Below are 22,673 nucleotides of genomic sequence, written 5' to 3'. Positions count from 1 at the left end.
GTCTTCGGGCGTCGGGCAGACGTCCATGCGGTGTCCCACTTTTCCGCAGGTGGAGCACACTCCGTGCTTTTTTTATGTAAGAAACACCGGTACTCCGCTCCACGGTAATATACATAATAGGGCACTTTGTTGCCCTCAAAGACGATGACCGCCGAGTTGGTTTTTCCCATTCTTTGTGCCTGAAGGATGGTAGGGTTCTTGTTGTAGACAAGGCTGCGCGTAATGTCTTCCACGGTGTCATAATCTGGGATATTATGTATAACCCCCGCAGTATCCTCTGGCGGCGCCGCGTACGCGGTGACTTCATAGGTCTTGCCTGCGATGCAGATTTTTGAAATGGAGTTATATTTCTCAGCTCGTTCCATGCTTGGTGTGCTTGTCACGATGATGTTCTTCTCCGGGTTGACCCGTAGCAGGTCTCCCTCGGCTTCCTGCTCTTTGAGATCGATGGCGCAAAATACGCCGTCGCGTAGCCTCGCGGAGCTCACCTTGGTAACATCGAGGCCCTCTCGTGGCCGCAGGATGATTTTTATGTCCTCGCGTGGGAGGGCTGGTTGCTGACGCTGTTTCCTGTGTCTCTGACGTGGTTTTCGGTTTCCTGTCCGGCCACCTGCGTCGTTTTTGGCTGTGCTCGTCGCCGTGAGGCCTAGCTTGTTGAGGGCTCGTGTGCCCCGTTGTCGGTGGCTCACGAGCCAGCCGGCCTCTGCTGTACACTCTTCCGGTGAGATGTCCTCACCTGCCACTTCGACGTAATCCATCTCGGGTCTCGGTGCCTTGAGGAGGGCTCCGCCCCCGCCGCTGGCCTGCAGCAGGTGCCGTATTCCTCGCTAGGGTTAGTGGGGCGCCGGCCCGTCGGTAGGAGGAATTGGCTGAACAAGGCCAGGCGGTGGTCCGATTTCCATAAACGTGGTGTCCTCGGGTAGCAAATACCTTTAGGCACCCGGTGTTGTGGTTCTTACTGGAAGGTTTGGGGTATTTTTCGCCTTTGAAGCTGATTGTTCGCAGAGCGCCGATCGAAGCTGTGCACGCTCGCGCCCTTCGCTTCTTCTTCCTTCTTCAGGAAACACTTTTTTTTTTCGCAAGAGATGTAACCGAGTTTAAGACGAGATTTTCTATCCCCTGTTGCTTTTTTTTTTTTTTGCTGTGTCACGCTCATGCCGCGTGGGCGTTTTAATTTTTTTGTAGTTGTTTCCTTAGAGGCGCATTTCCTCTTTGTGATCCTGACGGCCGCGTCTTGTATACTCCTTTTTTGTGGGCCATGCTAAGTTTCGGGTTGTGAGTGTTTATGCGGATGCGCGTTCTTCGGCGTCTAACAGTTTTTTTAGTAGTCTTTTTCAATATGTCCCCGACGACGGTTCCTTTTTGCTTTGCGGGGACTTCAATTGTGTAGAAGATTCTGTTCGAGATGTTCGCGGCCCTGGACGCGGACGTCCCACTTCGAATGCCCGTGAGCTTGTACGAACACTTACCCTCTACAATTTGCGAGATGGCTGGCTGGAGTTGAATGGAACGGCGTACATGCCCACGGTGGTCGCGAGACCCCTCGTCGAGCCGTCTAGATCGCGTATATGTTCCTTCTGTTTATTAGTTTGGGGTTCAACAACTAAAGCAAATATTGATAGGTTGTTTCTTTTGCAAAAAAAAAAAGCGATACGTTGTGTAGAAAAACTTCAGCCAACTGACCACACAGCACAGATATTTTTTTAAATACGGTTTTCTTACCATTAGTCAGCTATTCCTTCTTAAACTTTCAATGCATATCTATAACGAAATAATAAGTGACCCCACCCGCGTTTTTGACGCACTTCTTCCTAGCAACACACGATACAATCTTCGTCATGGCTCCTATAGAATACCTTGGTCTAGAACAAATTATGGACATCACCAATTCGCATACTTAATTCGTGATTTCTTAAATAAACATCCCGCTGTTAGGGAAATAATTTCAGATTGTGTATCAAAACACAGCTTTAAAATTAGTATAAAGCGGTACCTTCTGTCATGTCACGTTGAGCAAATACTTTTAGATCGTATTTTCATTGCATATGAGTTGTATTATCTGTTTCATTTATTTCCAAAGTGTTAAGTGGATTAACGATTGTATGGGCTGTGTAGAAAATCTGCTGTATTGATTGATTTTGGTGTGCAACTGTATGTTTTCGTGCTTCTTTAATATTTATTGTTTTTGTTTTCGCCTGCTGGGCATTGTAAACGGGTGATAGGACCACGTCAGGCAGAGATAATCTGCCTTTTGTCCTGTTACCCTTGACTTAGTGTCTAAATAAAACCAATTCAATTCAATTCAATTCTTGCCTAGCTACTCACATTGAAACCTGCACGGTGCTTTCTTTTCCGACAGCCCCTGGCTACATTTCGGACCATTGCCCAGTGTCCATTGTTTTCGACGTCTCCAGCTTTTTGCAACCGCGAGGCGACACATGGAGAATGGACGTCTCCCTTCTGCGAGATGACCAAGCCCTTTCGAGCCTGCGACGATCTATAGGGGTGTCACTGACGGTCGTTCCCCTGTCTCACACTTGGTGGGATGGGATCAAGGCTGACTGCCGTTTCCTTGCAACAGCAGCGGGGAAGATGCTTCGACGCAGGACGACCGACGCCCTCAACGAGGTTGTAAACCGCATCCGCGCAGTGCATCGTTAAGGCGCGCGCACACACCTGATGTCGGAATACCTGGCGGTCCTCCATGATCGTCACCAGCGTCTTTTACGCTTGTCCTCCCCAACGGTTGTCGAGCAGCGACTGCAAGACCGGCCTGTGAATGCTCTCGCCGTGCACGCCGTGCACGGCGATAGCAAAGTTGGAAGCACAAATAAATTTTAGTTGCCAGTTAGCGCTTGTCCTGTGTTCTTATTCTTCTTTTTGTCCCGTCTTTTTTGCGCTATTTTTAGTATGAATGCCCAGTACCAACTTGCCCAGCAGACCAAGCTTTTACAATATGTCCCTGTCTCTCACGCGCGATCTGTTTTCGTACGCCAATTTTACAGACTTGTCAGGGTGCTTCGTCTCTCTCGATCAAGCCAAGGCCTTCGGTCGAGTCGAGCACTGCTTTGGATTTGAAGTATTGAAAGTTTTTGAGTTTCCTGACACCTTTAGAGCCCTGCTCCAAACCGTGTGCTGTGGGCTGACAAGCCATCTCCAAGTAAATGGGCGGATCCTTGTTCCCTTTTCCCTGACAATAGGAGTGCGGCAGGGTTGCCCCCTGCCTCCCCTGCTGATTTCCTAAGCCTGGAACCTCTCCTTCGACTTCTTGCTCCCGCATACGCGGCTCTCCGTTTCCTGGCCGCGGTGATGTCGCAGTTAGCGCGTACCCCGACGATGTCAGTTTGTTTCTGCGCGACTCGCAGAGCTTTGAGTTCGCTGCACAGCTTTTCTCAGAGTATGGTTTCCTTTCGGGAGCGCGTTTAAACACCTCCAAAAGCCAAGATCTTTGTTTTGGAAGCTCCCCTCCCTCCTTACATGCAGATATCCAAACTGTAGCCGTCGTTCGTCTCCTAGGTGTGTTTTTTTTTTTCTTTTGAGGAGTGTCGCCCCGCACTTGGGAGACTATAAACTCCGCGCTCGAACGCCAAGTTGCCGTGGCGGAAACGTCTGCGTTGTCGCTTCGTGACAGAGCGTATCTTGTGAGTGCAGTTTTTTTGCGGCCAACTTTTCTATGCTGCCCACGTCGGCCTCCCTCCTCCGCGATTTGGCCGGCGTGTAACGACCTGCCTTTTTAGGTTTTACTGGAGCCAGGGCACGGAGCTTGTGACCAGGGCCCGTTCGCTCGAAGCCGGTTAACATTAACCGCGGTTAAAAGTTAACCGCCCTTCCCTACTAGGTACCTTCAAGTACCTAGCCAAGTTTGACGAGGGCTGGATGAGCGATAGCTCCGTGTTTTATTATGGGGTGGTAGCGGGTGTCACCTACTGGCTGTAGCGAATATACGTGGCTTCCGTGAAAAGGTTTCCGAAATGGGGGGACCCAAAAATGGGCGCTGCCTGGTTTTCGCGACGCAGCGCGGCATACATTTGAGCTTAAGAAACAATTTTTATTGCTCGCGGTACAAATAATCGGCAAGGTAAAACAAAATAACTCTTGTTTGGAAATTTTCTAAATATTTGGCTGTATGAAGTGAAGAAAAGCCGCGTTGAAATTTCCTTCCAAGTTCGAAAGAAGACAAAGGAGTTGAGTCCTATAAACGATGAGAAAGAAGTGAGCAGTGAAAGGCGGGCGGTACACCGGCATCATGGTTGGCCAGCATGTAAGAACTGTATACAACACCGTCATAAATTGAAAAACCTGTAATTCGGCTCCACTGAAAATTGACCTATCAGTAGATTACCCGAACATCGAGAAGAACGCTGGGAGTGTCATTGTACGATCCGCGCGCGCTGGCCATCCACTTATAAAAGGTTTGAAGTAAATAATCATAATAAATCTTTGACGAACGTGCGTGCACGGCAAAATTTGTCTTGGGCTTTTTGCTTCAGAACAATTATTACTGCAGACGCCAGCAGGTGCAGCGCGTGTAACTAGACTCGTAGCATGCACTTGGTGCTTTTGAAATGTAGCAAAAGGTCTATGGGAACGCTCTCTGCTTTTTTGTGCTATCAATACCCGGCCGATCGAGTCAAGGCAATCCACTTTCCAAAGACGTTGCCATGCCGACAACTATGGCGTTCATTTAGGCTTAGGAAGGGCCAGAGTCGAATGTCTGTCTAAAAAATGCGGCGAGGTCATTGCTCATGTTTTGCGTTTCAAGTGAGGTAAGGCAACGCGAAAACCTCCTGCACCATTCATTGCTGACTAACGCGCCCGCTACTGCAGCTACTACGACGTATTAGTTCAGAAGCGAGCGGCGCTCACTTACCGGGGCACCGCCATGTTTCCCCGCCGTCCTTACTCTGCCGGTCACTTGACCCAAAATTCCCCCTCGTAGGGAAATCCGGTTAACCGCGGTAATTTCTCAGTGAAAGCAAGGAAGGCTAATGTGTAGAACCCGCTATACTTTGCAGGTGACGTGTCCTGAATGCAAGCGCAACTTAAGGGAAATGCATCACATGACGGAGCACATCAGTCCATGTTTAGCATTGACCAAGGAGGACTCAGCTATCCACGACCTGAAGCTGTCTGGCTGTGCAAGCTCGTCTGCACCTTTGTCAAGAGGGCTCTACAGTCGGCAGAGATTCGTGGTTGTGGAAGGATTTGCAAGGTCCTTTCGAGCGCTGTGCTTCCACACCTTATGGACTGCCCGCTGATGTGGTGTGTTAACTGCCAAGACTCCTACCACAGCAAAGAGCTCTGCGAGCTTTTTTTCAAAAAACTCCTCAGACCTTTTTTGGCAAACTGGGCTGGTGACCTAAACAGCCCACTAGAGAATATACTGAGGCTTTCGCGGAAGCCTCTTTCCCGAAAGGTACTCCGCTTTTGAACTATATGACTCCCTGGGTCTGTTTTTTGTCAACAATGAAGTTTATATTGCTAAAGTTATGCACGCGGAATCCGATTTTATATTGTCCTTCACATATGAATAAATGGCAGAGCTCGCGCGTGCTCGAGCGTCGGTTAAAACCGGAAATTATACGGCCTAGCTATGTCCAACTGTAACTCCTATATTACAGTGGTAATAGAAACGGGGCAACAGTTACGGGAACAAGAAAACGACAATTCGCTCATACTGCCAGCAGAATGCAGCTTTAACGCGCAGCCTGCAGCTGAGTGAGCTTTTCGCAGAAAGAATCATGTGCTTTTATTCTACACAGATTTGTCACATCATTCATGCAATCTGGCACTCGTTTCAAATAAAACTTGCGGCTTCACGAAAAAAAAAAATTTAAATAGCCACACCGGCCCGGGCCGGGCGTACTGCTCCTTTCTCACTATATTTCGTCTTACCTTAAGCCTAGTTCACATGCAGCGATTTTGGCCCTAAACCGGCGCGATTTCTGCCGTCGCGGCGCTCGTGCCGCTTAACCGCTGGTGCTGGCCAGAGCGCCGCGACGGCAGAAATCGCGCCGCTTTAAGGGCCGCCCACACTAGCGAGAAAACGCGCGTGGCACGCCGATCGCGGCAAGTAACAAAATGTCGCCGAAGCACAGTCAGCGCCACGTGCGCGTGCAGAGACACGCCCTTTATCTTGCCGCTTAACCGATTTATCGGCGCGCCGGGCGCGTTTTCTCGCTAGTGTGGGTGGCCCTTTAAGCGGGTTTCACATGCAGCGATTTTGGCCCTGAAGGGCCGCCCACACTAGCGAGAAAACGCGCGTGGCACGCCGATCGCGGCAAGTAACAAAATGTCGCCGAAGCACAGTCAGCGCCACGAGCGCGTGCAGAGACACGCCCTTTATCTTCCCGCTTAACCGATTTATCGGCGCGCCGGGCGCGTTTTCTCGCTAGTGTGGGCGGCCCTTAAACCGGCGCGATTTCTGCCGTCGCGGCGCTCGTGCCGCTTAACCGCTGGTGCTGGCCAGAGCGCCGCGACGGCAGAAATCGCGCCGCTTTAAGCGGGTTTCACATGCAGCGATGTTGGAAATAAAACAGCGCAAACAAACACAAGGACAAGTAGAAGGAGGGACACAGACACAGCGCTGACTCACGACTTACTTTATTTCTCATCTTTTTAAAACATTTCAACATAAGAAAAAAAAGAAATGAAAAATAAAAGAAGAATCCAGCATGTAGGATATCCTCTCTGTCATATGCCATCTGAGGAATTTTTTACACAAACTAAACATTATATACCATTACAACAAAAAAAACCAAATTAAAAAAAGCCAAAAACCACAGCGCGAGCCCTAATGCTCTGTGCGTACCTGTCTTGCACGCGGACTCTTGGTATGTCGGAACCCTTTCCTGGCTGCATGTAGGCACGCGCCTGTGGTTATAGGATCACTCCCATGGAAGCAGAAAGAAAGTGTTAAAGAGACGTGCCTAAACTCCGAAGAAACTCGAACTCTTCACTGTATAACGTCACTGACTCTGAACTGACGCATAGATCGGGACCGTGTTGCCGAATGTAAAACGCTTCATGAATTTCCCTTGCCATTTTTTGTGAATGTTTAGCCAAAATTTCAATGTCACTTAACCGAGGGGAACAACCACACCTATCACAATGAATGGCTAGGTGACCCGAAGGTGAAGACCTCAAAGACAGATAATGCTCCCGAGCTCGAACATTAATACATCTGCCCGTCTGCCCAATATACACTTTCCCACATGAAAAGGGTATTTTATAAACGACCCCCACAGCACAAGCTACATATTTGATGCGATGGTTTATTCCACACCCTACACGCTGAAGTCCTGCTCTCTCAATGGACGCACACAAACGGGATAGCTTGGAAGGTGCTGAAAAGACTATGGGAACTCCGTATTTAACCGCCACTTTTTTGATCCTGTGGGAAAAACTGTGCAAATATGGTATTACCACCGGTCGAGAGGCAGGCTTTTGCCTAACATTGTCAAGTATGTTAAGGGGATTCCTGAATAATTTTAAAAGTGACTCCGCTACCCCCACTATGACAAGTTTCGGGAAACCCGCTTTTGTTAACCTATCTACTTGACACAGAAAGCTGTTGAAACTTCTGTGAACACAGGATTTCAATAAAGAAGCTCTCAAACATGATTTTGCAATAGCTCTTTTTACAACTTTTGAGTGCGTTGATTCATAGCTAAGGAGGGACTTTTTTGTTCTAGGCTCATAAGCCCAGCATAGGTGACTCGTTTCAAGACGAATGTTGAGGTCCAAAAATTGCAAAGCTTTTTTAGTTGGAACCTCATTCGTAAACCGCAGACCTCCAGAGCACTCCCGAAAGGTGTCTAATAACTCTGAGACCAAGTCAGCACTTCGTGAGCCCTGCTTAGGTTTAAACACCACCAGGTAATCGTCAACATACCTGAAGACTTTCAAAAAACGATCATCTAACCTTTCTGCAATAGCACAATCACAACCTGCTAGGTAGATGTCACTCAATATGGGAGCAACACTAGACCCAATGCAGATCCCGGATTTTTGCAGAAACGTGTTGCCCTCAAAAGAAATAAAAGTGGACTCTAAGTAAAAGCGGAGAAGATCCAAAAACTTTTCCACAGCAATACCAGTCGAATTCTGGAAGGCAACAGAACCGTTTAAGTCAATGCAAAGTTGAACCGCTTCAATGAGACCTCCATGAGGAATAGAGTAGAAAAGGTCTTCCACGTCAATTGAAACCAGATCACAAGATCCAGGGTTGTCATTGCTTAGATAATCTACCAATTCGTCAGAGTTTCGAACTAAAAAAGGATCAGTTAACTTCAAAGAAGATAGGTGATGCTGGAGGTACTTCGAGACATGCAGCTGCCATGACTCTCTCTGTGTAACAATCGCCCTGAACGGCATAGTGTCCTTATGGGTCTTCACAGAGAAGAAAACCTCCAGATTGAGACCACGAGCCGCCTGGACAGACTTCCTGAGCCTTTCTAAACCAAGGTGCTTACAAAGTTGCTCAGCACGCGTCTTCACCTTGCTTAGTACCACATCTGGAACAGGTTTGAAATTTTTTGACACGGCTTGTGTAGACTTTTCCTTAAATATATGCTCTGGCACAACTACAAATCCTCCCTCCTTATCTGAAACCAGCAGCTTTAACTTACAGTGTTTGAAAAAAGAAACAATAGGGCCGAAATGAAATCGATGTACAGATTTCCTGGTGTTCCTACGTAAGCTTTCTACACAGTCTAGGATACACATGTCTTTTTTCTCAGCAACAGTCTTCTCAGCTATCCGTCTCACAAGGGAGAGCATCTCGGGGGGCTTCACGAGCGGCTCAGTAGCATACTTTGGGCCCTTATTCAATATGCTTGTGATAGAAGCAGGTGCAGTTGCATCACCTAAAAACACAACGCTATTCCCTGCAGGAGGCGGGTCTTTGTGTTTCTTAGGGAACGTGGAACGTAGATGCAGCAATAAGAACTCAGTAATACGTGAAGACTCCAATTGACACGCACGGAGTTTTCTCCTGGCGCTGTGTTCGTTAGTACACGTGTTATAACACCACACTTTTAAGCAGTCATGCAGAAGTCTGACTTGCCTCCAATGTTCCGAGCGGAGAATCTTGCATACGCGCTTGGCATGTCCAGATGACGGAGACGTCAATCCAAAAAGGCTTAATACCTCAGGGGGGTAATTGCCTTTCTTTGCAGCGTACCCAAGAGTCCGCGTGCAAGACAGGTACGCACAGAGCATTAGGGCTCGCGCTGTGGTTTTTGGCTTTTTTTAATTTGTTTTTTTTTGTTGTAATGGTATATAATGTTTAGTTTGTGTAAAAAATTCCTCAGATGGCATATGACAGAGAGGATATCCTACATGCTGGATTCTTCTTCTTTTATTTTTCATTTCTTTTTTTTCTTATGTTGAAATGTTTTAAAAAGATGAGAAAGAAAGTAAGTCGTGAGTCAGCGCTGTGTCTGTGTCCCTCCTTCTACTTGTCCTTGTGTTTGTTTGCGCTGTTTTATTTCTATGTTTACAATGCATCACCGACTAGCCCACCTCCAAACATTACAGCGATGTTGGCCCTAAACCGGCGCGATTTCTGCAGTCGCGGCGCTCGTGCCGCTTAACCGCTGGTGCTGGCCAGAGCGCCGCGACGGCAGAAATCGCGCCGCTCTAGGGCCAAAACCGCTGCATGTGAACCAGGCTTTTAGGGCCAAAATCGCTGCATGTGAAACCCGCTTTAGCGTGGATAAAATAAAATTGGCTTGTGTGTGTGTTTATACAGCCTAGAACTTGGTCTGCCTCACAGGGGCGACGAGTCTCCCAGCTGTGGATGAGAAATTTAGCCAGTGCGGTACAGCCGCTAGCCTGGGGTCTTTAACGTGCACCACGCAGTAGTGATACACGACCGCACTTTAGCGTGGACTAACCGCGAACGCTGTGCTAGCCCGAGCGGCTAGCCTTTACTGCCTTGACTGGAGCACTCGCTGCACGAGCGCTCATGCAGCCGCCGAGGTTTCCTTCGAAGCAACTATCTCGCGCTTTTAGCACGCGCGGCTAACAAGTACATACTAACGTGAAACGAAGTATAGAGTTCCTCGATATGCTCCCCCGAAAGGAACTCTATCTGTCACCGATAACGAGCGCCACGGCTGGCGCTGCGGGATAAAGTAGAACTATCGCTCTCACCGGCGGAGTGAGGCATACGGCAGGCCGCTCCCAAGGGGAGTCCTAATCGAGTGGCCGTGCCAGTTCCATTGAATTGATGTCAATAAATGTTTTCTAAACAGTATCTGTTCTTATCAGCTTAATATCTGATAGAGGCCCGATATGGATCCTCGATATTAACTTTATTTTTGTAGCGGGGTGGGGTACTCCGGGCTTGCCCGGAACCTGCCAGGGTCGGCCGCCGCACTAACAGCAGTAAAGCGGGGATTGGCCCAGTTCCTTCGGGAACAAATATCAAAATCCAAAATGAGAGTTTCTAATGTTGTATTGGCAGACCGTTCAGTCTAATACTGGAAACTATACTGAAAAGGCGTGGGGTTGGCGGGAGACACAGAATTGGTGCCATATCTTTACGGGCAGTGGTGACCTCGGTGCCGAAAATTAAATCAATATCAGTCTTGTGCTCCCGTGTTTTATCCTTTTACACTATCGTTAAGAATTATATAGTTACCGATTGAAATTGAGAAACACTTGGTTTTGACACTTTTGTATTAATTGATGAGTTCCAGAAAGTTCATATGCAAGTATGCAAACTTGTTTGCATATAGACCCTGTGTAGTTAAATGCCCATTTCAGACTATTATTCATTATTTGCAGTTAGTAGACAATTTATATTTTAGGTCACCTTTAACTCGTTATTAGCTAAAATTTCACTATATGGGGATATGCATATTCTTTAAGGTTAGATTGGCGTTAAGTGGCTGATATTGGTATTTGGGAACTATTCTTGACCAGATCAGGTTTACTTGGCTATTAATAACTATTAGAAACTATTATTCCCACTTCTGAGGCATTCGTGTTTCAGGAGGGGGGATTAACTTCGGTTACAGTTGAAAACGAGCGTGTTGGTTAATAGATACAAACTTGAAAGTATAAAACAGAGAGGACGAGGACGGGAACAGGACATCTTTCATTTAGCAACAACATAGAATGGCACAACGATAAAACCGCCCCCCAAGGGTCTCAACGTTCTAAAAGAGGGAAAGGAGATACTAGTTATAAAGGAAGGGGAATACACTAAAAGAAAAGTTTGAAAAGCGCATCAGTGATCTAGTTATTTTCGATTACTTAGAATTAACCTTGGTCATTGTCAGTGATAATGCGGAATTATTCTTGTTTGCAGTCCAAAAAGGGAATTGTACTATAAATATAAAAGTTTAAAAAGCTGTAGCGTGACGACGAGGTGTCAATATTCTAGTCATCTCTGGTGTTAGGAATTCGACCTCTGTCTTTGTCAATGATAGTGACGGTGCAGAAATTTGTTTGCAGTCCTTTTTGGACTGCAAACAAGAATAATTCCGCATTATCACTGACAATGACCAAGGTTAATTCTAAGTAATCGAAAATAACTAGATCACTGATGCGCTTTTCAAACTTTTCTTTTAGTGTATTCCCCTTCCTTTATAACTAGTATCTCCTTTCCCTCTTTTAGAACGTTGAGACCCTTGGGGGGCGGTTTTATCGTTGTGCCATTCTATGTTGTTGCTAAATGAAAGATGTCCTGTTCCCGTCCTCGTCCTCTCTGTTTTATACTTTCAAGTTTGTATCGATTAACTTCGATTGGGTATTATTGGCTACTGGAATATGTTCTTGGTCAGATTGACTTGAAATGGCTATACATGACTCTCAGTCGCTATTATTGACATTTTATGCAATAGAACCTTTGAACAAATCCCCAAAGCCCGCGGGCGCGCGCGATGAATAATGGGAGTTTTCGGTACGTCTCACCAATCGTCTTTCCTCCCGCTATCACGTGGTATACGCGAGCAGGCGCGGATTACCATGCCAAGAACGTTCGAGCGGCCGAGAGCCGAGTCGGATGAGCGCACGAAAATGGGAGAGAGGGTACGGCGTTGGCTATTTTGCGAGGCTGCCCCTATCTCAGTTCTCTCCTTTGTACCGCCTCTGTCGTCTGGTGAACCAACGCTTTGTCGAACCTGGTCGAAACCTTCCACGTTGCGGTGAAAAGTAAGTGAGTTAAGTGACACTGCCAGACGTGAAGGTAAGTTACGACGAACAACGTAATCAAAGAAGTCAATAGCTTCATCCGTCGCGATGCTTTTACGCTGCCACTGCGGCTCCAACGACGTACGACGTCCCGGCGGATGTGCGAAATCAGCGTTGCCACAGTGTGGAAAAAAATATCTGGTGAATTTTCGTTAAAAAATCTGTACATTTTTGTAAATATATGTAGATAGAAGTAATTACACTCTTTCTAAAGTTTACGTCTATTCGCAGCTGACTTTGTGTCGGCTTACCACTTGTTATATTCGCTAGGTGTCGCAAGCTACGGATAAATTTTTTGATCTCAGATTTGGCCGCAGTTCGATCTGATTTTGCGTGTTTTTTTTTCTTGTAGTCACGTTTGTGGTGCACTGCGCTCCTTCGCAGGCTTAGCTTTTTCTTACCTAGTTGGGATTCCCACACGTTGCTATTCTATGTAGCAGTACCGAATGAGAAGCAACCGGATAGCAGCTCTTCAACGCTACTAAAGAAGTAACGTTATGAGCAAACATATAACGTCGAGTGGGCCAAAGAAGAAAGGACAAGACGACGGCTCTCTTCTAGCAATAAGGGCTCCACCTTTGCAAAGAAAACTGTTGTTTGTATGTTTACGCAGCCGGAAGTTAGTCTGCCTCAGTGGGCGTCTGGTGTCTCAGCTGTAGAGGACCAATTTAGCCAGTGCGGTACAACCGCTACCCTGGGGTCTTTGACATGCACCATGCAGTAGTGATACACGACCGCACACCTTTGCCTATTGCAAAGTGTGCAACATGCACCTGTCGGTGAGAGTAGGAAAGTTAAACCTTGGCCGCCGCATGACCACGGTGAAATCAGTGTTGCACGCGTTCCTCAAAGAAAAGAACGAAAGGTTGTTTCTCGTTCCTTCAGATATTTGGAACGCGTTCCCGTTACAAGCTTCATATGTAAAAATAAAACTCGTTCCCGTTACAGGTAAAAAAAGAGAACCTACCGTTACATATACGTTACATTTGTATTTCTCTGATTACCATATTTAGTTAGATCGAAAAAAAGTTTTAATTTTTTTTGTTTTTGTCGATTTCATCAAATGGGAACATACGAATTTGAATGTCGCGATGGAAGAGCACCAGGAGACGAAAATGAGCGGTAGCAGGGTTTCATTTATTTATATATTCACCTTTAAAAATCTCAGCTTGTAACCATATTCATGTTTCTGGTGTGCGACTCAAACGAGCCAAATGTACTGCTACTCCACATTTCATGAGCGTTTTACAAAAACCTCACACGTTTCAATCTAACAGAGTCTCTTGTTCGAACTTAACAGCAGGTGCTTCTTGACGTTGCTGTGCGAAAGACGAGCAAGTGAAGAAGAGGGTGAGGCTTTTTGAAGGTCAGTCTTGAGCACTACAAGTCCTTCTTCATAAGGGTCGGATTCGTTCTTCAGTTTGAAGGTAGGGCACAAGGGGAGAAGAAATAAAGGTTAATTTTTGTGTATGTTGTAAGAGATCAATGTTCGGGATACAAGGGTGTATTCGATGTCTGGTAACCTGGCCTTTCGTTGCAACTATAGGTCTCGTTGTGGAAGTTCAGTGATGGCTGTAGTCGGCCTTAGATCTCCTGGTGTATGAAGATCCGTGGAAGCCAAGAAAGTAGCTGAAATCGAAACGTTCCTCTTTCTGTGTCTTTTCCTTCGACTGAAAGTTTTGCTTTCAATAGCGCAGCCTCAGGCACTGAAAAAAGAATCGATGTCCTCTAGTTCTCCAGCACCCGACCGTTACTAAGCGAGCGCCACAAAAATAAACCCTCAGATAAGTAACCAAAATGTTGCCGAACTCCTGCTCTTCGTAAAGATGTTGTTATTGTACTTTTCGAATCTCTCTTTTAGAAATAAAATAAAAATGACCCAACTGGACAAAAAAAAAAAAAAAAAAAAAAAAAAAAAGAACGCTGTCTTTTTTTACGTTCCAGTAAAAATGTAACAAGTTTCCGTTCCAATTCCATCGATGCTAAATAAAACAGCGGCGTTCCTTCGGTCCTCCTAAAAGGAACGCGTTCCAGGGGCGCCGTTCCGTGCAACACTTCATGTTACAGGGTGCCGTCTTTCGATCGCTCCGGCCAATGGGCATTTTTGGGTTGGTTGTAAAAAATTTATTAGGAATGTTCCCTTCAAAACTACCGTCCACCTCTGTGCTGTCAGTTAGCTTTTTCCTGACCACCCCATAGCCTTCGTGCGCTTTTTAATAATAATGAAATTGTGAAGTATGTTTATGTGCACGCACCATTTATGGCAACCGCGTTAGCGTCGATTTGGCCCTATTTCTCGCTTTACAACTTCAAATCCACACAAGTATTGCATTATGTTTTTGCAGATTCTGTCAGTGCTGTTAAGGGCTAGGAACGGACAGGCCGGAGACCAGGTTTGGGCTATATGGTGAAGATGTTTTAATGGGACATGAGATGATTGTAGCGTCCGGTAGTAAGTCCCATTCCGCTTCCGCGCGGTTGATTGATTAAAATGTTTATTATGTGAACCATACCCTGGCCTATTGGCCTCATGTGGCACGGGGGAGGGGAAAGAGGGGTTTAGCGATGACGATAGGTTAGATGTACCGTCCAGTCCCGGAGGACCGGAGGTAGGAGATGATTGATGAAAATACTAGTGTTCGGTAAGCAGGTGCTGACGTCTTCGGGTGGGTCTATTCCCGTAGGGTCGTCGGTCCTCCGCCCCTGTCCGCGTGTCCCCCCTTTATAGTCGCGGTGACGTGCCGGTGTTACGTCACCGGCGAAATCCTGGTGAGATGGGTGGTGGCTGCTGGCTTCGATGAAGATGAGGTACAACAGCCACTCTCATTGGCCCGGAGGTTTATTTCATCGCAGCAACAGCTTCTCTTGATGTTGGAGAAAGAGGAAAACGAAGACTTGTTGATGTTGGTTACTTCAGCTGATGTTCGAGAGCCTTGGTTCGGGGTCTTCGAGTGGGTCTCTGCCGAGCGATGGTGTTGCGGACTGTCCCTGTAAGTGTGCCGCAGAGCAGGAGGCCGCGCCGAGGTTTGGAACGTTACAGTAGATATTAGGGACGTTATTTCGGAGAATTTAAACTATATACAGGGCCACACACTGGCAAAGTTTGGAGACCTTAGCTTTTATAGATACGGCTAGGAAAAAAATCTTTAACCCAGAGCGTTATTGCGCAATGTGCCGTATTTGCGATTTTGTTTCTCGAAATAGCGACCCTAATTGTCGGTGATTAACACTTCTTGTCAATGGTTCCTATGCCTAATTTGTCAGGAAATATTTCTAAACCCGCAGCCAAAAGTTTTTCTTTTCTTTTTTTTTTTTTTGGGGGGGGGGGGGGGGGGGCGGGGGGGGGGGGGGCTCGGAATGCCACTCGGAATGCCAACATCGCCGGATACGAAAAACGCGCACGTGACTGTGGGGGTGCTTCCAAATTGTTTCCAAAAAGACATTTTTTTCTCTAAAACAAGGGTTGGTTTTATTTTTCTAGGCATGGAGCGAGCAAAATATTTTTTTTTTGTCGTCAAAATTAAAAATGGTCACCGGACATGGTTGTTCGATCTTAACTGAAAACGCCCATTATCATTTGAGTGTCCCTCTAAGCGAGAAGCGGTCTCCAGCGACCCATCTCTCGATATCGGAGTCACGTGAGTCATATAACGCTGTCTTTTAGATAAGGAAGAATGTCCCGTCTAATCGGGGCTTTGTCTTTGTCTTTTCGCGGTCACCCCCGCACTCTGGAGGAAAGAAAAAAGAATCGCCGACGGATACATTTTAACCACGGTTGTTCGGCGACGTCTCGCGCTTTCGAGCTCGCTGCAGCACGACTTGAGTGGTAACAGCGTTCAGTGTCTCTGTGCTGGGACCAGCGGTTGCTCTCGAAAATATGGGACAGGCGAGGTCTCGGTTCCTGAGCGTTTCGGTGCAGAGTTGCCGGCATTTCACGAGATTGGAGTCAACCTGCCGAGAGATCGGTATCCTGGGAGCCCCTCTGCGTTCTGGTCAGGTGAGGAAACCTTCGCTCAGAGTCCTTCTGGGGCAGATCCCTTTGGGAACCGTGTGTTACTACCGCGCCTGGCACGCGTCTCGGACTGGTGTGTTTAGCGTCCCGTTCCGCCCGTGCTTCGAAACCACCGCTGTTCTGACACCGCCAAGGGTCGGGACCGGCGACAGCATAACGCTTCTATGACATCATCAGTCGGATATCGAGGGACCGCCTTGTTAGAACGATTTTAAACCCACCAATCGCAGGCGCATTCCAGTGATACGAAAAGAGGCCCTCTGCCGCTAGCGCTATGTAGCGAGAAATGATGTACAATACCGGGGAAAAAAATGTCAATAACTAAAAGCCGACGCATCGCCTTGGAAGCTGAGAGTAAAGGCGAGATCGCCATATAAGTTGCGCGTCATCCCGCCGCAATAAAATTGATGGCGTCTGCAGAGCAGTCTTGTACACTTTACTCGAAAAAAGTAATCGATTACAGGTACTCTTTATTAAAAAAGTATTCAATTAGATTACTCGTTTACTTGAGGCGAAATATATTCGGCCATTGTTCGAATTTTCGGAACGACAGATTTTCTGCCGGTTTTGAAAAACTTGCCTTTCGTGGTGTCTATTATTGGATTTAAATCGGAAATTATAAGATACATATATTCTTAATTCATCAATTTTCTTAAACCCGTCCTTCTCTCGGAGACTTGTTTCTAGAAATTAATGGTTGGAAACTTAAGCGGAGCGCAAGATCGTCTGCTTCTTTTTCAGGGGTTGTTGTGACGTCAGAACGCCGAGCTCTGACTGGTTCTGAATAAAGAATAGTGGGTAGAGCTCAAAGCGTGCTGCCTTCAGGTCTACCCACTATCTTTCATTCAGAACCAATCCGAGCTCGGCGTCTTTCTGACGTCACCTCAACTCCTGCAAAAGAAACAGACGACCTTGAGCTCTTCACAGAAACAAAGTCCGCCATTAGAATGGGGAGGGAAGGGAGCAGTAACGGCTATAAGTAATTTTACTACTTCCAAAAGTAATCAAATTACTCTTGAGATTTCTTCCTAACAAATGCATTCGAATGATCACAAAATTACTAAAAAAGTAATTGAGTACCAGTAATTTGACTACTTGTAGTAAGTACCGTACAAGTGTGCTGCAGAGTAAAGGCCGGCAGCGAAGCGCTCAGTTAGCGCTTCATGATCGCTGCAAGCAGCGCTTATGTGGCAGCGACTTGCGCGTGACGTAGCGCTCGGTTCGCTACAGTAGGCGCTCAGTTAGCGCTTCAGAAGCGCTTCAGTAGGCGCTCGGTTAGCGCCTCAGCAGCGCAGAGTAAGCGCTCTCACACTCCTTGCGCGATGCTTGCTGCTACGGAACAGCGCGTGCACGGCGATTCCTTTGGTGTTGTTTTTCCTTTGGCATTCAAAGAAGAGGAAGTAAAAGAGCCACTCTCCAAGCAAAGGGTCGGGCAGACGGTTCAAATTTATGGACTCTGAGCGACTAATTGATTGGGTACGACCTCATCGCTTTCTATTCCATATGCGTGACCCTGGCTTCAAAGTCAAGGAGTTATAAAATAATCACCTTCGAAAGAGCTCTGTGTCTCGGTCCCTCAGCCGGGAAACAAGGTTCGCCCAATACTGGTCGGTATCTTGGTGGCGAAAGATTTCGCGCACCCAGAAGGCTCTTCTGGGCGTTAAGTCGTCCACACACATGTGCAGTAATTGCGTGTGTAAAAGCACTTGTCGCGTTTTTATTTCAGCGTCCCACATGTCCGCCACGGTACTGTTGATGCACACCCAACCACAAGAACCGGAACCGCAGTGCACGTGCTAATTCGCGACAATAACCGCCTTACAAGAAGCGCTAACAAGGCGCTACTCAAGCGCTAACAAGGCGCTACTGAAGCGCTAACAAGGCGCCCAAAAATTGGGTTGTGTGTATGTTTCTACAGCCTATAGAACTTGCTCTGTCTCAATGGGCGACGAGTCTCCCAGCTGTAGATGAGAAATTTAGCCAGTGCAGCACAACCGCTAGCCTGGGGTCTTTAACGTGCATCACGCAGTTGTGATACACGAGCGCACGCAGGTACGATGCTCATCCAGATCGAAACTGGCAGGGGTGGGGTTGAACCCAGGATCCCTGGGTTCTGCAGCGCGAGCTTTCGCTCCACGTGCTCCGAGCTGGTGTGCGCTAGAGCCACTCGATATGGCAGCGTAGCTGCCAGAGTAGCGCCACGCTTTTCCCTGTGCCGCCTCTCACTGTGATTGGTCACACGCGGTACCATAGCAACGAGCTGAGCTGGCTCCGTTTCCTTAGCAACCGAGGGACTACTCGTCACGTGACCTCGCAAGAGCTGTGATGTCACCGGTAAGATGGCAGCGCCCAGAGCTGGTGGATACGAGTTTGTTCGGTCCGCGGTAGTCGTAATGTGCCGCTGCTGGCCGACGATTTCGGACTTCTTCGTGCTCTCTGACGCATGTATAACGTGAAGATCTGAAAGAATGTGACTTTATACCTTTTCTGTGCAAGATCGCTCTGGATATTAGCACCTGTGCGACAGCATCAGTCATACCGCCGTAGCTGTGCTCGTATTCCTGGATGTGTTCGAGGATCGATAAGACATTTTGCATGCAATTTTCGCATACTCCTAGCCTTGTTTGAACGTTGGAATGTCTGAGAATCAATGGGAATAGTATGCGCCGCATGTTGGACCTTGGGGAAGTTGTTTCAGCCCCAGGTAACCGCGTAATCACCAACTTTTAGCGAGGAAGTTCCTGCGATCTTTACGTTTTGTACTAATCAACGATCTTAGGATATAGCTTTTAGGATAACATTTTCAAATTTTCTAGCTTCCTTTGAATGTTGGAATTTCTGAGAATCGAAACGAAAGGTATACGTCGTGTGTAGGGCCTAGGGGAAGTTGTTTCAGCCCTAGGTCACCGAATAATCACAGCAACTTTAAGCGAGGAAGCGCCTGCGACCTTTAACCTTTTGTACTAATCGACAATTTTACGAATAGGGAGTTTTGAAGACTTTGATAAACGCCCTTTCGTTGCAATAGCTTGCATTTGATCGCAGTGTTTTTTCATTTTTTTTTCAAGTGACAAGCTGGCGTTTGCTCAAATGACGTATATGAAATGACCTGCTCAATAAGAATGCATCAACACACACTAATAAATTTATATCTCAGAGGTGTGTTCGTTTTTGTAATCAACAAGTTACAGAAAATTATTTTTTACGAGTGTAATATTTATTTTCTGTAGCTGGGCCCGTTTTGTACTCATTAATATCCGTGTGCTATGATGCTATCATCATGTGTGTATGTTTCTAAATATCCTCTTCGCAATGCCTACAAAAGCCAAAATGACGTCAGCCGACCCCAGCTCACGCATTTGACACGAAAACTGCGTCACTCGGACGTATGCGCTCGTAAACAATCAATTCGTCGATGAATATTTGAATTCGCGTTCGTGGCCAATGAGTGAACTTGCGAATGCCAAGTTCTATGGTGTGCTTAAAAAGCACGGTGGAAGCTTGGGGTCATCGCACCGGTGCCCTAGCATGTCACGACCGCGTAATTTTACTGTTCTTTTTTGAGTTGAGGATTAAAGCTAAAGAAGAAGAAGTTAAAGAATCATTTCATGGCCCCTTTAACACGGGTTTCCGTGCTACACCAGATAAAAATATTGGCATTTTGCATGCCGGTAAACTTCCGGACGACCGCTTGGCCTGTCGGCAAGAACACCTCACGTCCGGCGTCCGTCTCTTTTGATGGCGTTAACAATCCTCTGTAGACCACCGTGCTGTCCTTCTTGGTTTAACCCCGTCGACTGTTCATCGCCCAAAACGAGGGTGATACCGTCGTCGACGTCGCTCCCCACCAGTCGGTGAGATAATCTCATCTTGAATGAATGATTGGGTCTTGAAGAAGTATGGTGCTAAGCATACATTTTCTTACTATGGGGCAGTCGAGGAGCAGTCATGTCCCAAGGCAATCGTCCTGTTGTGGCCGGCGTAATCAAATTTTGTTCCATAGGAGCGAAGTCCGAAAGTACAAGGACGATACGTTCGTCCCACGAAGCCGCCGGCATCCCGGCGGCGCGGAAAACCATTGGCCTTCTCCGTGCACGCTGCAAATCGTCTCATTTCACAGAAGAAACAGGCACCGCGCCTCCAGAGGCCCGTGCCGTACCGCCATACAAAGCGTCTTTTAGGTCTTTTACCACTTTTCAATTAACGAATGGAGATATCAGCTAGATAAAGGTTGCCGCCTGGCGTCGCTAGCAGTACGGTTACCATAGAAACCTCCCAGGCCCAAAAAGAAGATCACTATAGGCGCTTCTGACGTCGTGTATCTAGATAATTTTCCGTCGTGTCGCTACTCTGGCAGCTACGCTGCCATATAGAGTGGCTCTAGTGTGCGCTAGCCCACTTCTCCACCGATCCCCCCAACAAGGCACCACTGAAGCGCTAACAAGGCGCTACAAAAGCGATAATCGCGCGCTATATTAGAACTAAGTCACGCGCTAGGAAGCGCCACATGAGCGCTCTTTGAAGCGCTCACTTAGCGCTAGCTTAGCGCTGCGCTGTATGTGTGAACAGGCCTTAAGGAGAGAGCAGAGCGCCTACTTTCGCAAGACTGCTAACTGACTGAAAGCCTTATAGCCACGGATAAGGAAGCACTACACAAGATAATTCAGTTTATCTGAGAGCGAAGCCAAAGCTACAAGCACGTGCATGTTGCCCTTAGCGATGCTCGTGCATCAGGAATGGAGAAAAGCCCAGAGTTCGCTCTTGTAACTTGTGCTGCGATTTCAGTAGACACATCATTTTCATTATAGTCGTCGTCTTTTCTCGAGAATGAGAAATTAGGTATTAACGTATCTAGTAGTCCCTTAGCGAATTTCTGATGAATATCGACGAAACTAATTTAAGAAAGCAAGCTGGATCAGGAAGTTTACCGCCGGTGGGGAAGCCTTGTGAACCAGATACTGGAACAATCCACTTTTCCAAAATCATGGTTCCAGAGGTTCTGGTACGAAAACAGATGTTTTCATTTCATGAATCTGTGAGCAATCACGAGAGGCTTTCAATATACAGGATGTTCTTCTTTTAGGCTCTCAAGTTTGTTTCTAAAAGATCGTGAAAGCTGCACTATAATCTGGTCTGTGCATGTGAGTTATGCGGCCATAGGGACATTGTATAGGGGGATAATGGTCCCGATAAGTCAGATAATTGGCTAAAGAATGCTGATCATCTTTATAATTAGTGAAAATAAGTGAGCGTCATTGAAGGCCCCCGAGTCAGTAAATTTCAAAAAGTTTTGCAGTCGTGCAACAGGGCTCGAGAAGCAAAGACACGGATAAGATTATCATTCACGTTTTCGCAGACTGTTACACGAGTTGTAACTTCAGTGCATCACATGCACTTCCTATTCATCCCAAATATTTGTAAATATTACCGATTTCGTGGTTTTCAATTACGCTCACGTAATTTAGATAATCTCAAAATTAATAAGCATACCTTAGTTATTGATTCGATATATTGTGACGAATAGCCCAGTATTGATATCCCCCTGGCCATATCACTCACCTGCACAGACATGATTAGTCTAGCTTTCACGGCCTTTTCTCAACACATCTGTAAATCCTATGCGCCTACTCGTGTTTACAAGCAAACCTGAACGCCCCTAGCGACACCCCGCCGGCGCTGCGCATGCGCGATGGGGTGTGGTGAAGAAGCGCGTCGTCCTGCATCAACAAACCATTGGAATGTGAGGTTGTCAGCGTTGAAGTAAATCCCCGTGCTCTTTTTTTTGTTGTTGTTGTTGTTGGAATTGTTGATTCTAGGTCTTCCTAGCAATGTCCTACTACTTTATTGGCCTGAGCGAAATTAACGAGACTTGTTACACCACAAAACTTCGCGTAAATCATCTGACGTGCGGCGATTCATACCGTGTGAACGCCACAGAATGGACACTAAATCCCGATTCACGCGAGAAGATTCTGCTCGCTATTTTCATTCGCGACGTCGCTCAGGCTGCAGAAGCGTGGAGCTGAGACGCATTTAGCGCCATTTTGCGTGAGTGTGACACTCTTCTGCGCTCGGGCTTCGTATCATCTGCGAGAAATACTGGGAAAAATACAGCAATTCTCTTCCGATCGTAGGGGATCGTATCTCAAGCCGGATGCTCGAGATACGACTTCTGGCAATCGCTCGATTAGAGATAAAGGACCTCCCCTTTCTTTCAGCGATAAATGCTCGCGCGACTAACTCTTGGAATAAAAAGCCCAGCGCCTCCAAACCAGGGTTACCTAACAAAAAGCACCTGTTAAAGGCCAAAAGTGCGATAAAAACACTCCGTTTAATTTTCTAGATTTTACGGATCTGAATGAACGCATTAGCGTCGCTGAATTAAGTGTGCATACTAATTTTGTGCACAGCTCTCTAGACATGTGGTCTTATATTTGGGATTCACTGGTGTACTAAA

At 46.9% G+C, this 22,673-nt stretch overlaps 1 protein-coding gene and 1 pseudogene across 1 annotated transcript in view; both read left to right on the top strand.

The window, feature by feature from the left end:
• The first annotated feature begins 10,240 nt into the window (after positions 1 to 10,240).
• On the top strand, positions 10,241 to 10,418 carry LOC115322895 (annotated as a pseudogene).
• Positions 10,419 to 15,939: 5,521 nt separating this feature from the next.
• Positions 15,940 to 22,673, top strand: part of LOC8041943 (arginase-1) — a 77,444-nt gene continuing 70,710 nt past the window's right edge. The window contains exon 1 of the mRNA XM_029983272.4: positions 15,940 to 16,201. Within this exon, the coding sequence (XP_029839132.2) occupies positions 16,082 to 16,201 (120 nt within the window). The 5' untranslated portion in view covers positions 15,940 to 16,081. The remainder of the gene's footprint in view (positions 16,202 to 22,673) is intronic.

This window comes from Ixodes scapularis, unplaced genomic scaffold (assembly GCF_016920785.2).
Source record: "Ixodes scapularis isolate PalLabHiFi unplaced genomic scaffold, ASM1692078v2 PGA_scaffold10__122_contigs__length_95168666, whole genome shotgun sequence".
In the NCBI taxonomy this organism is placed as follows: domain Eukaryota; kingdom Metazoa; phylum Arthropoda; class Arachnida; order Ixodida; family Ixodidae; genus Ixodes; species Ixodes scapularis.
Note: the sequence above shows the minus strand (reverse complement) of the source record. Positions and strands in the feature narration are given on the sequence as shown.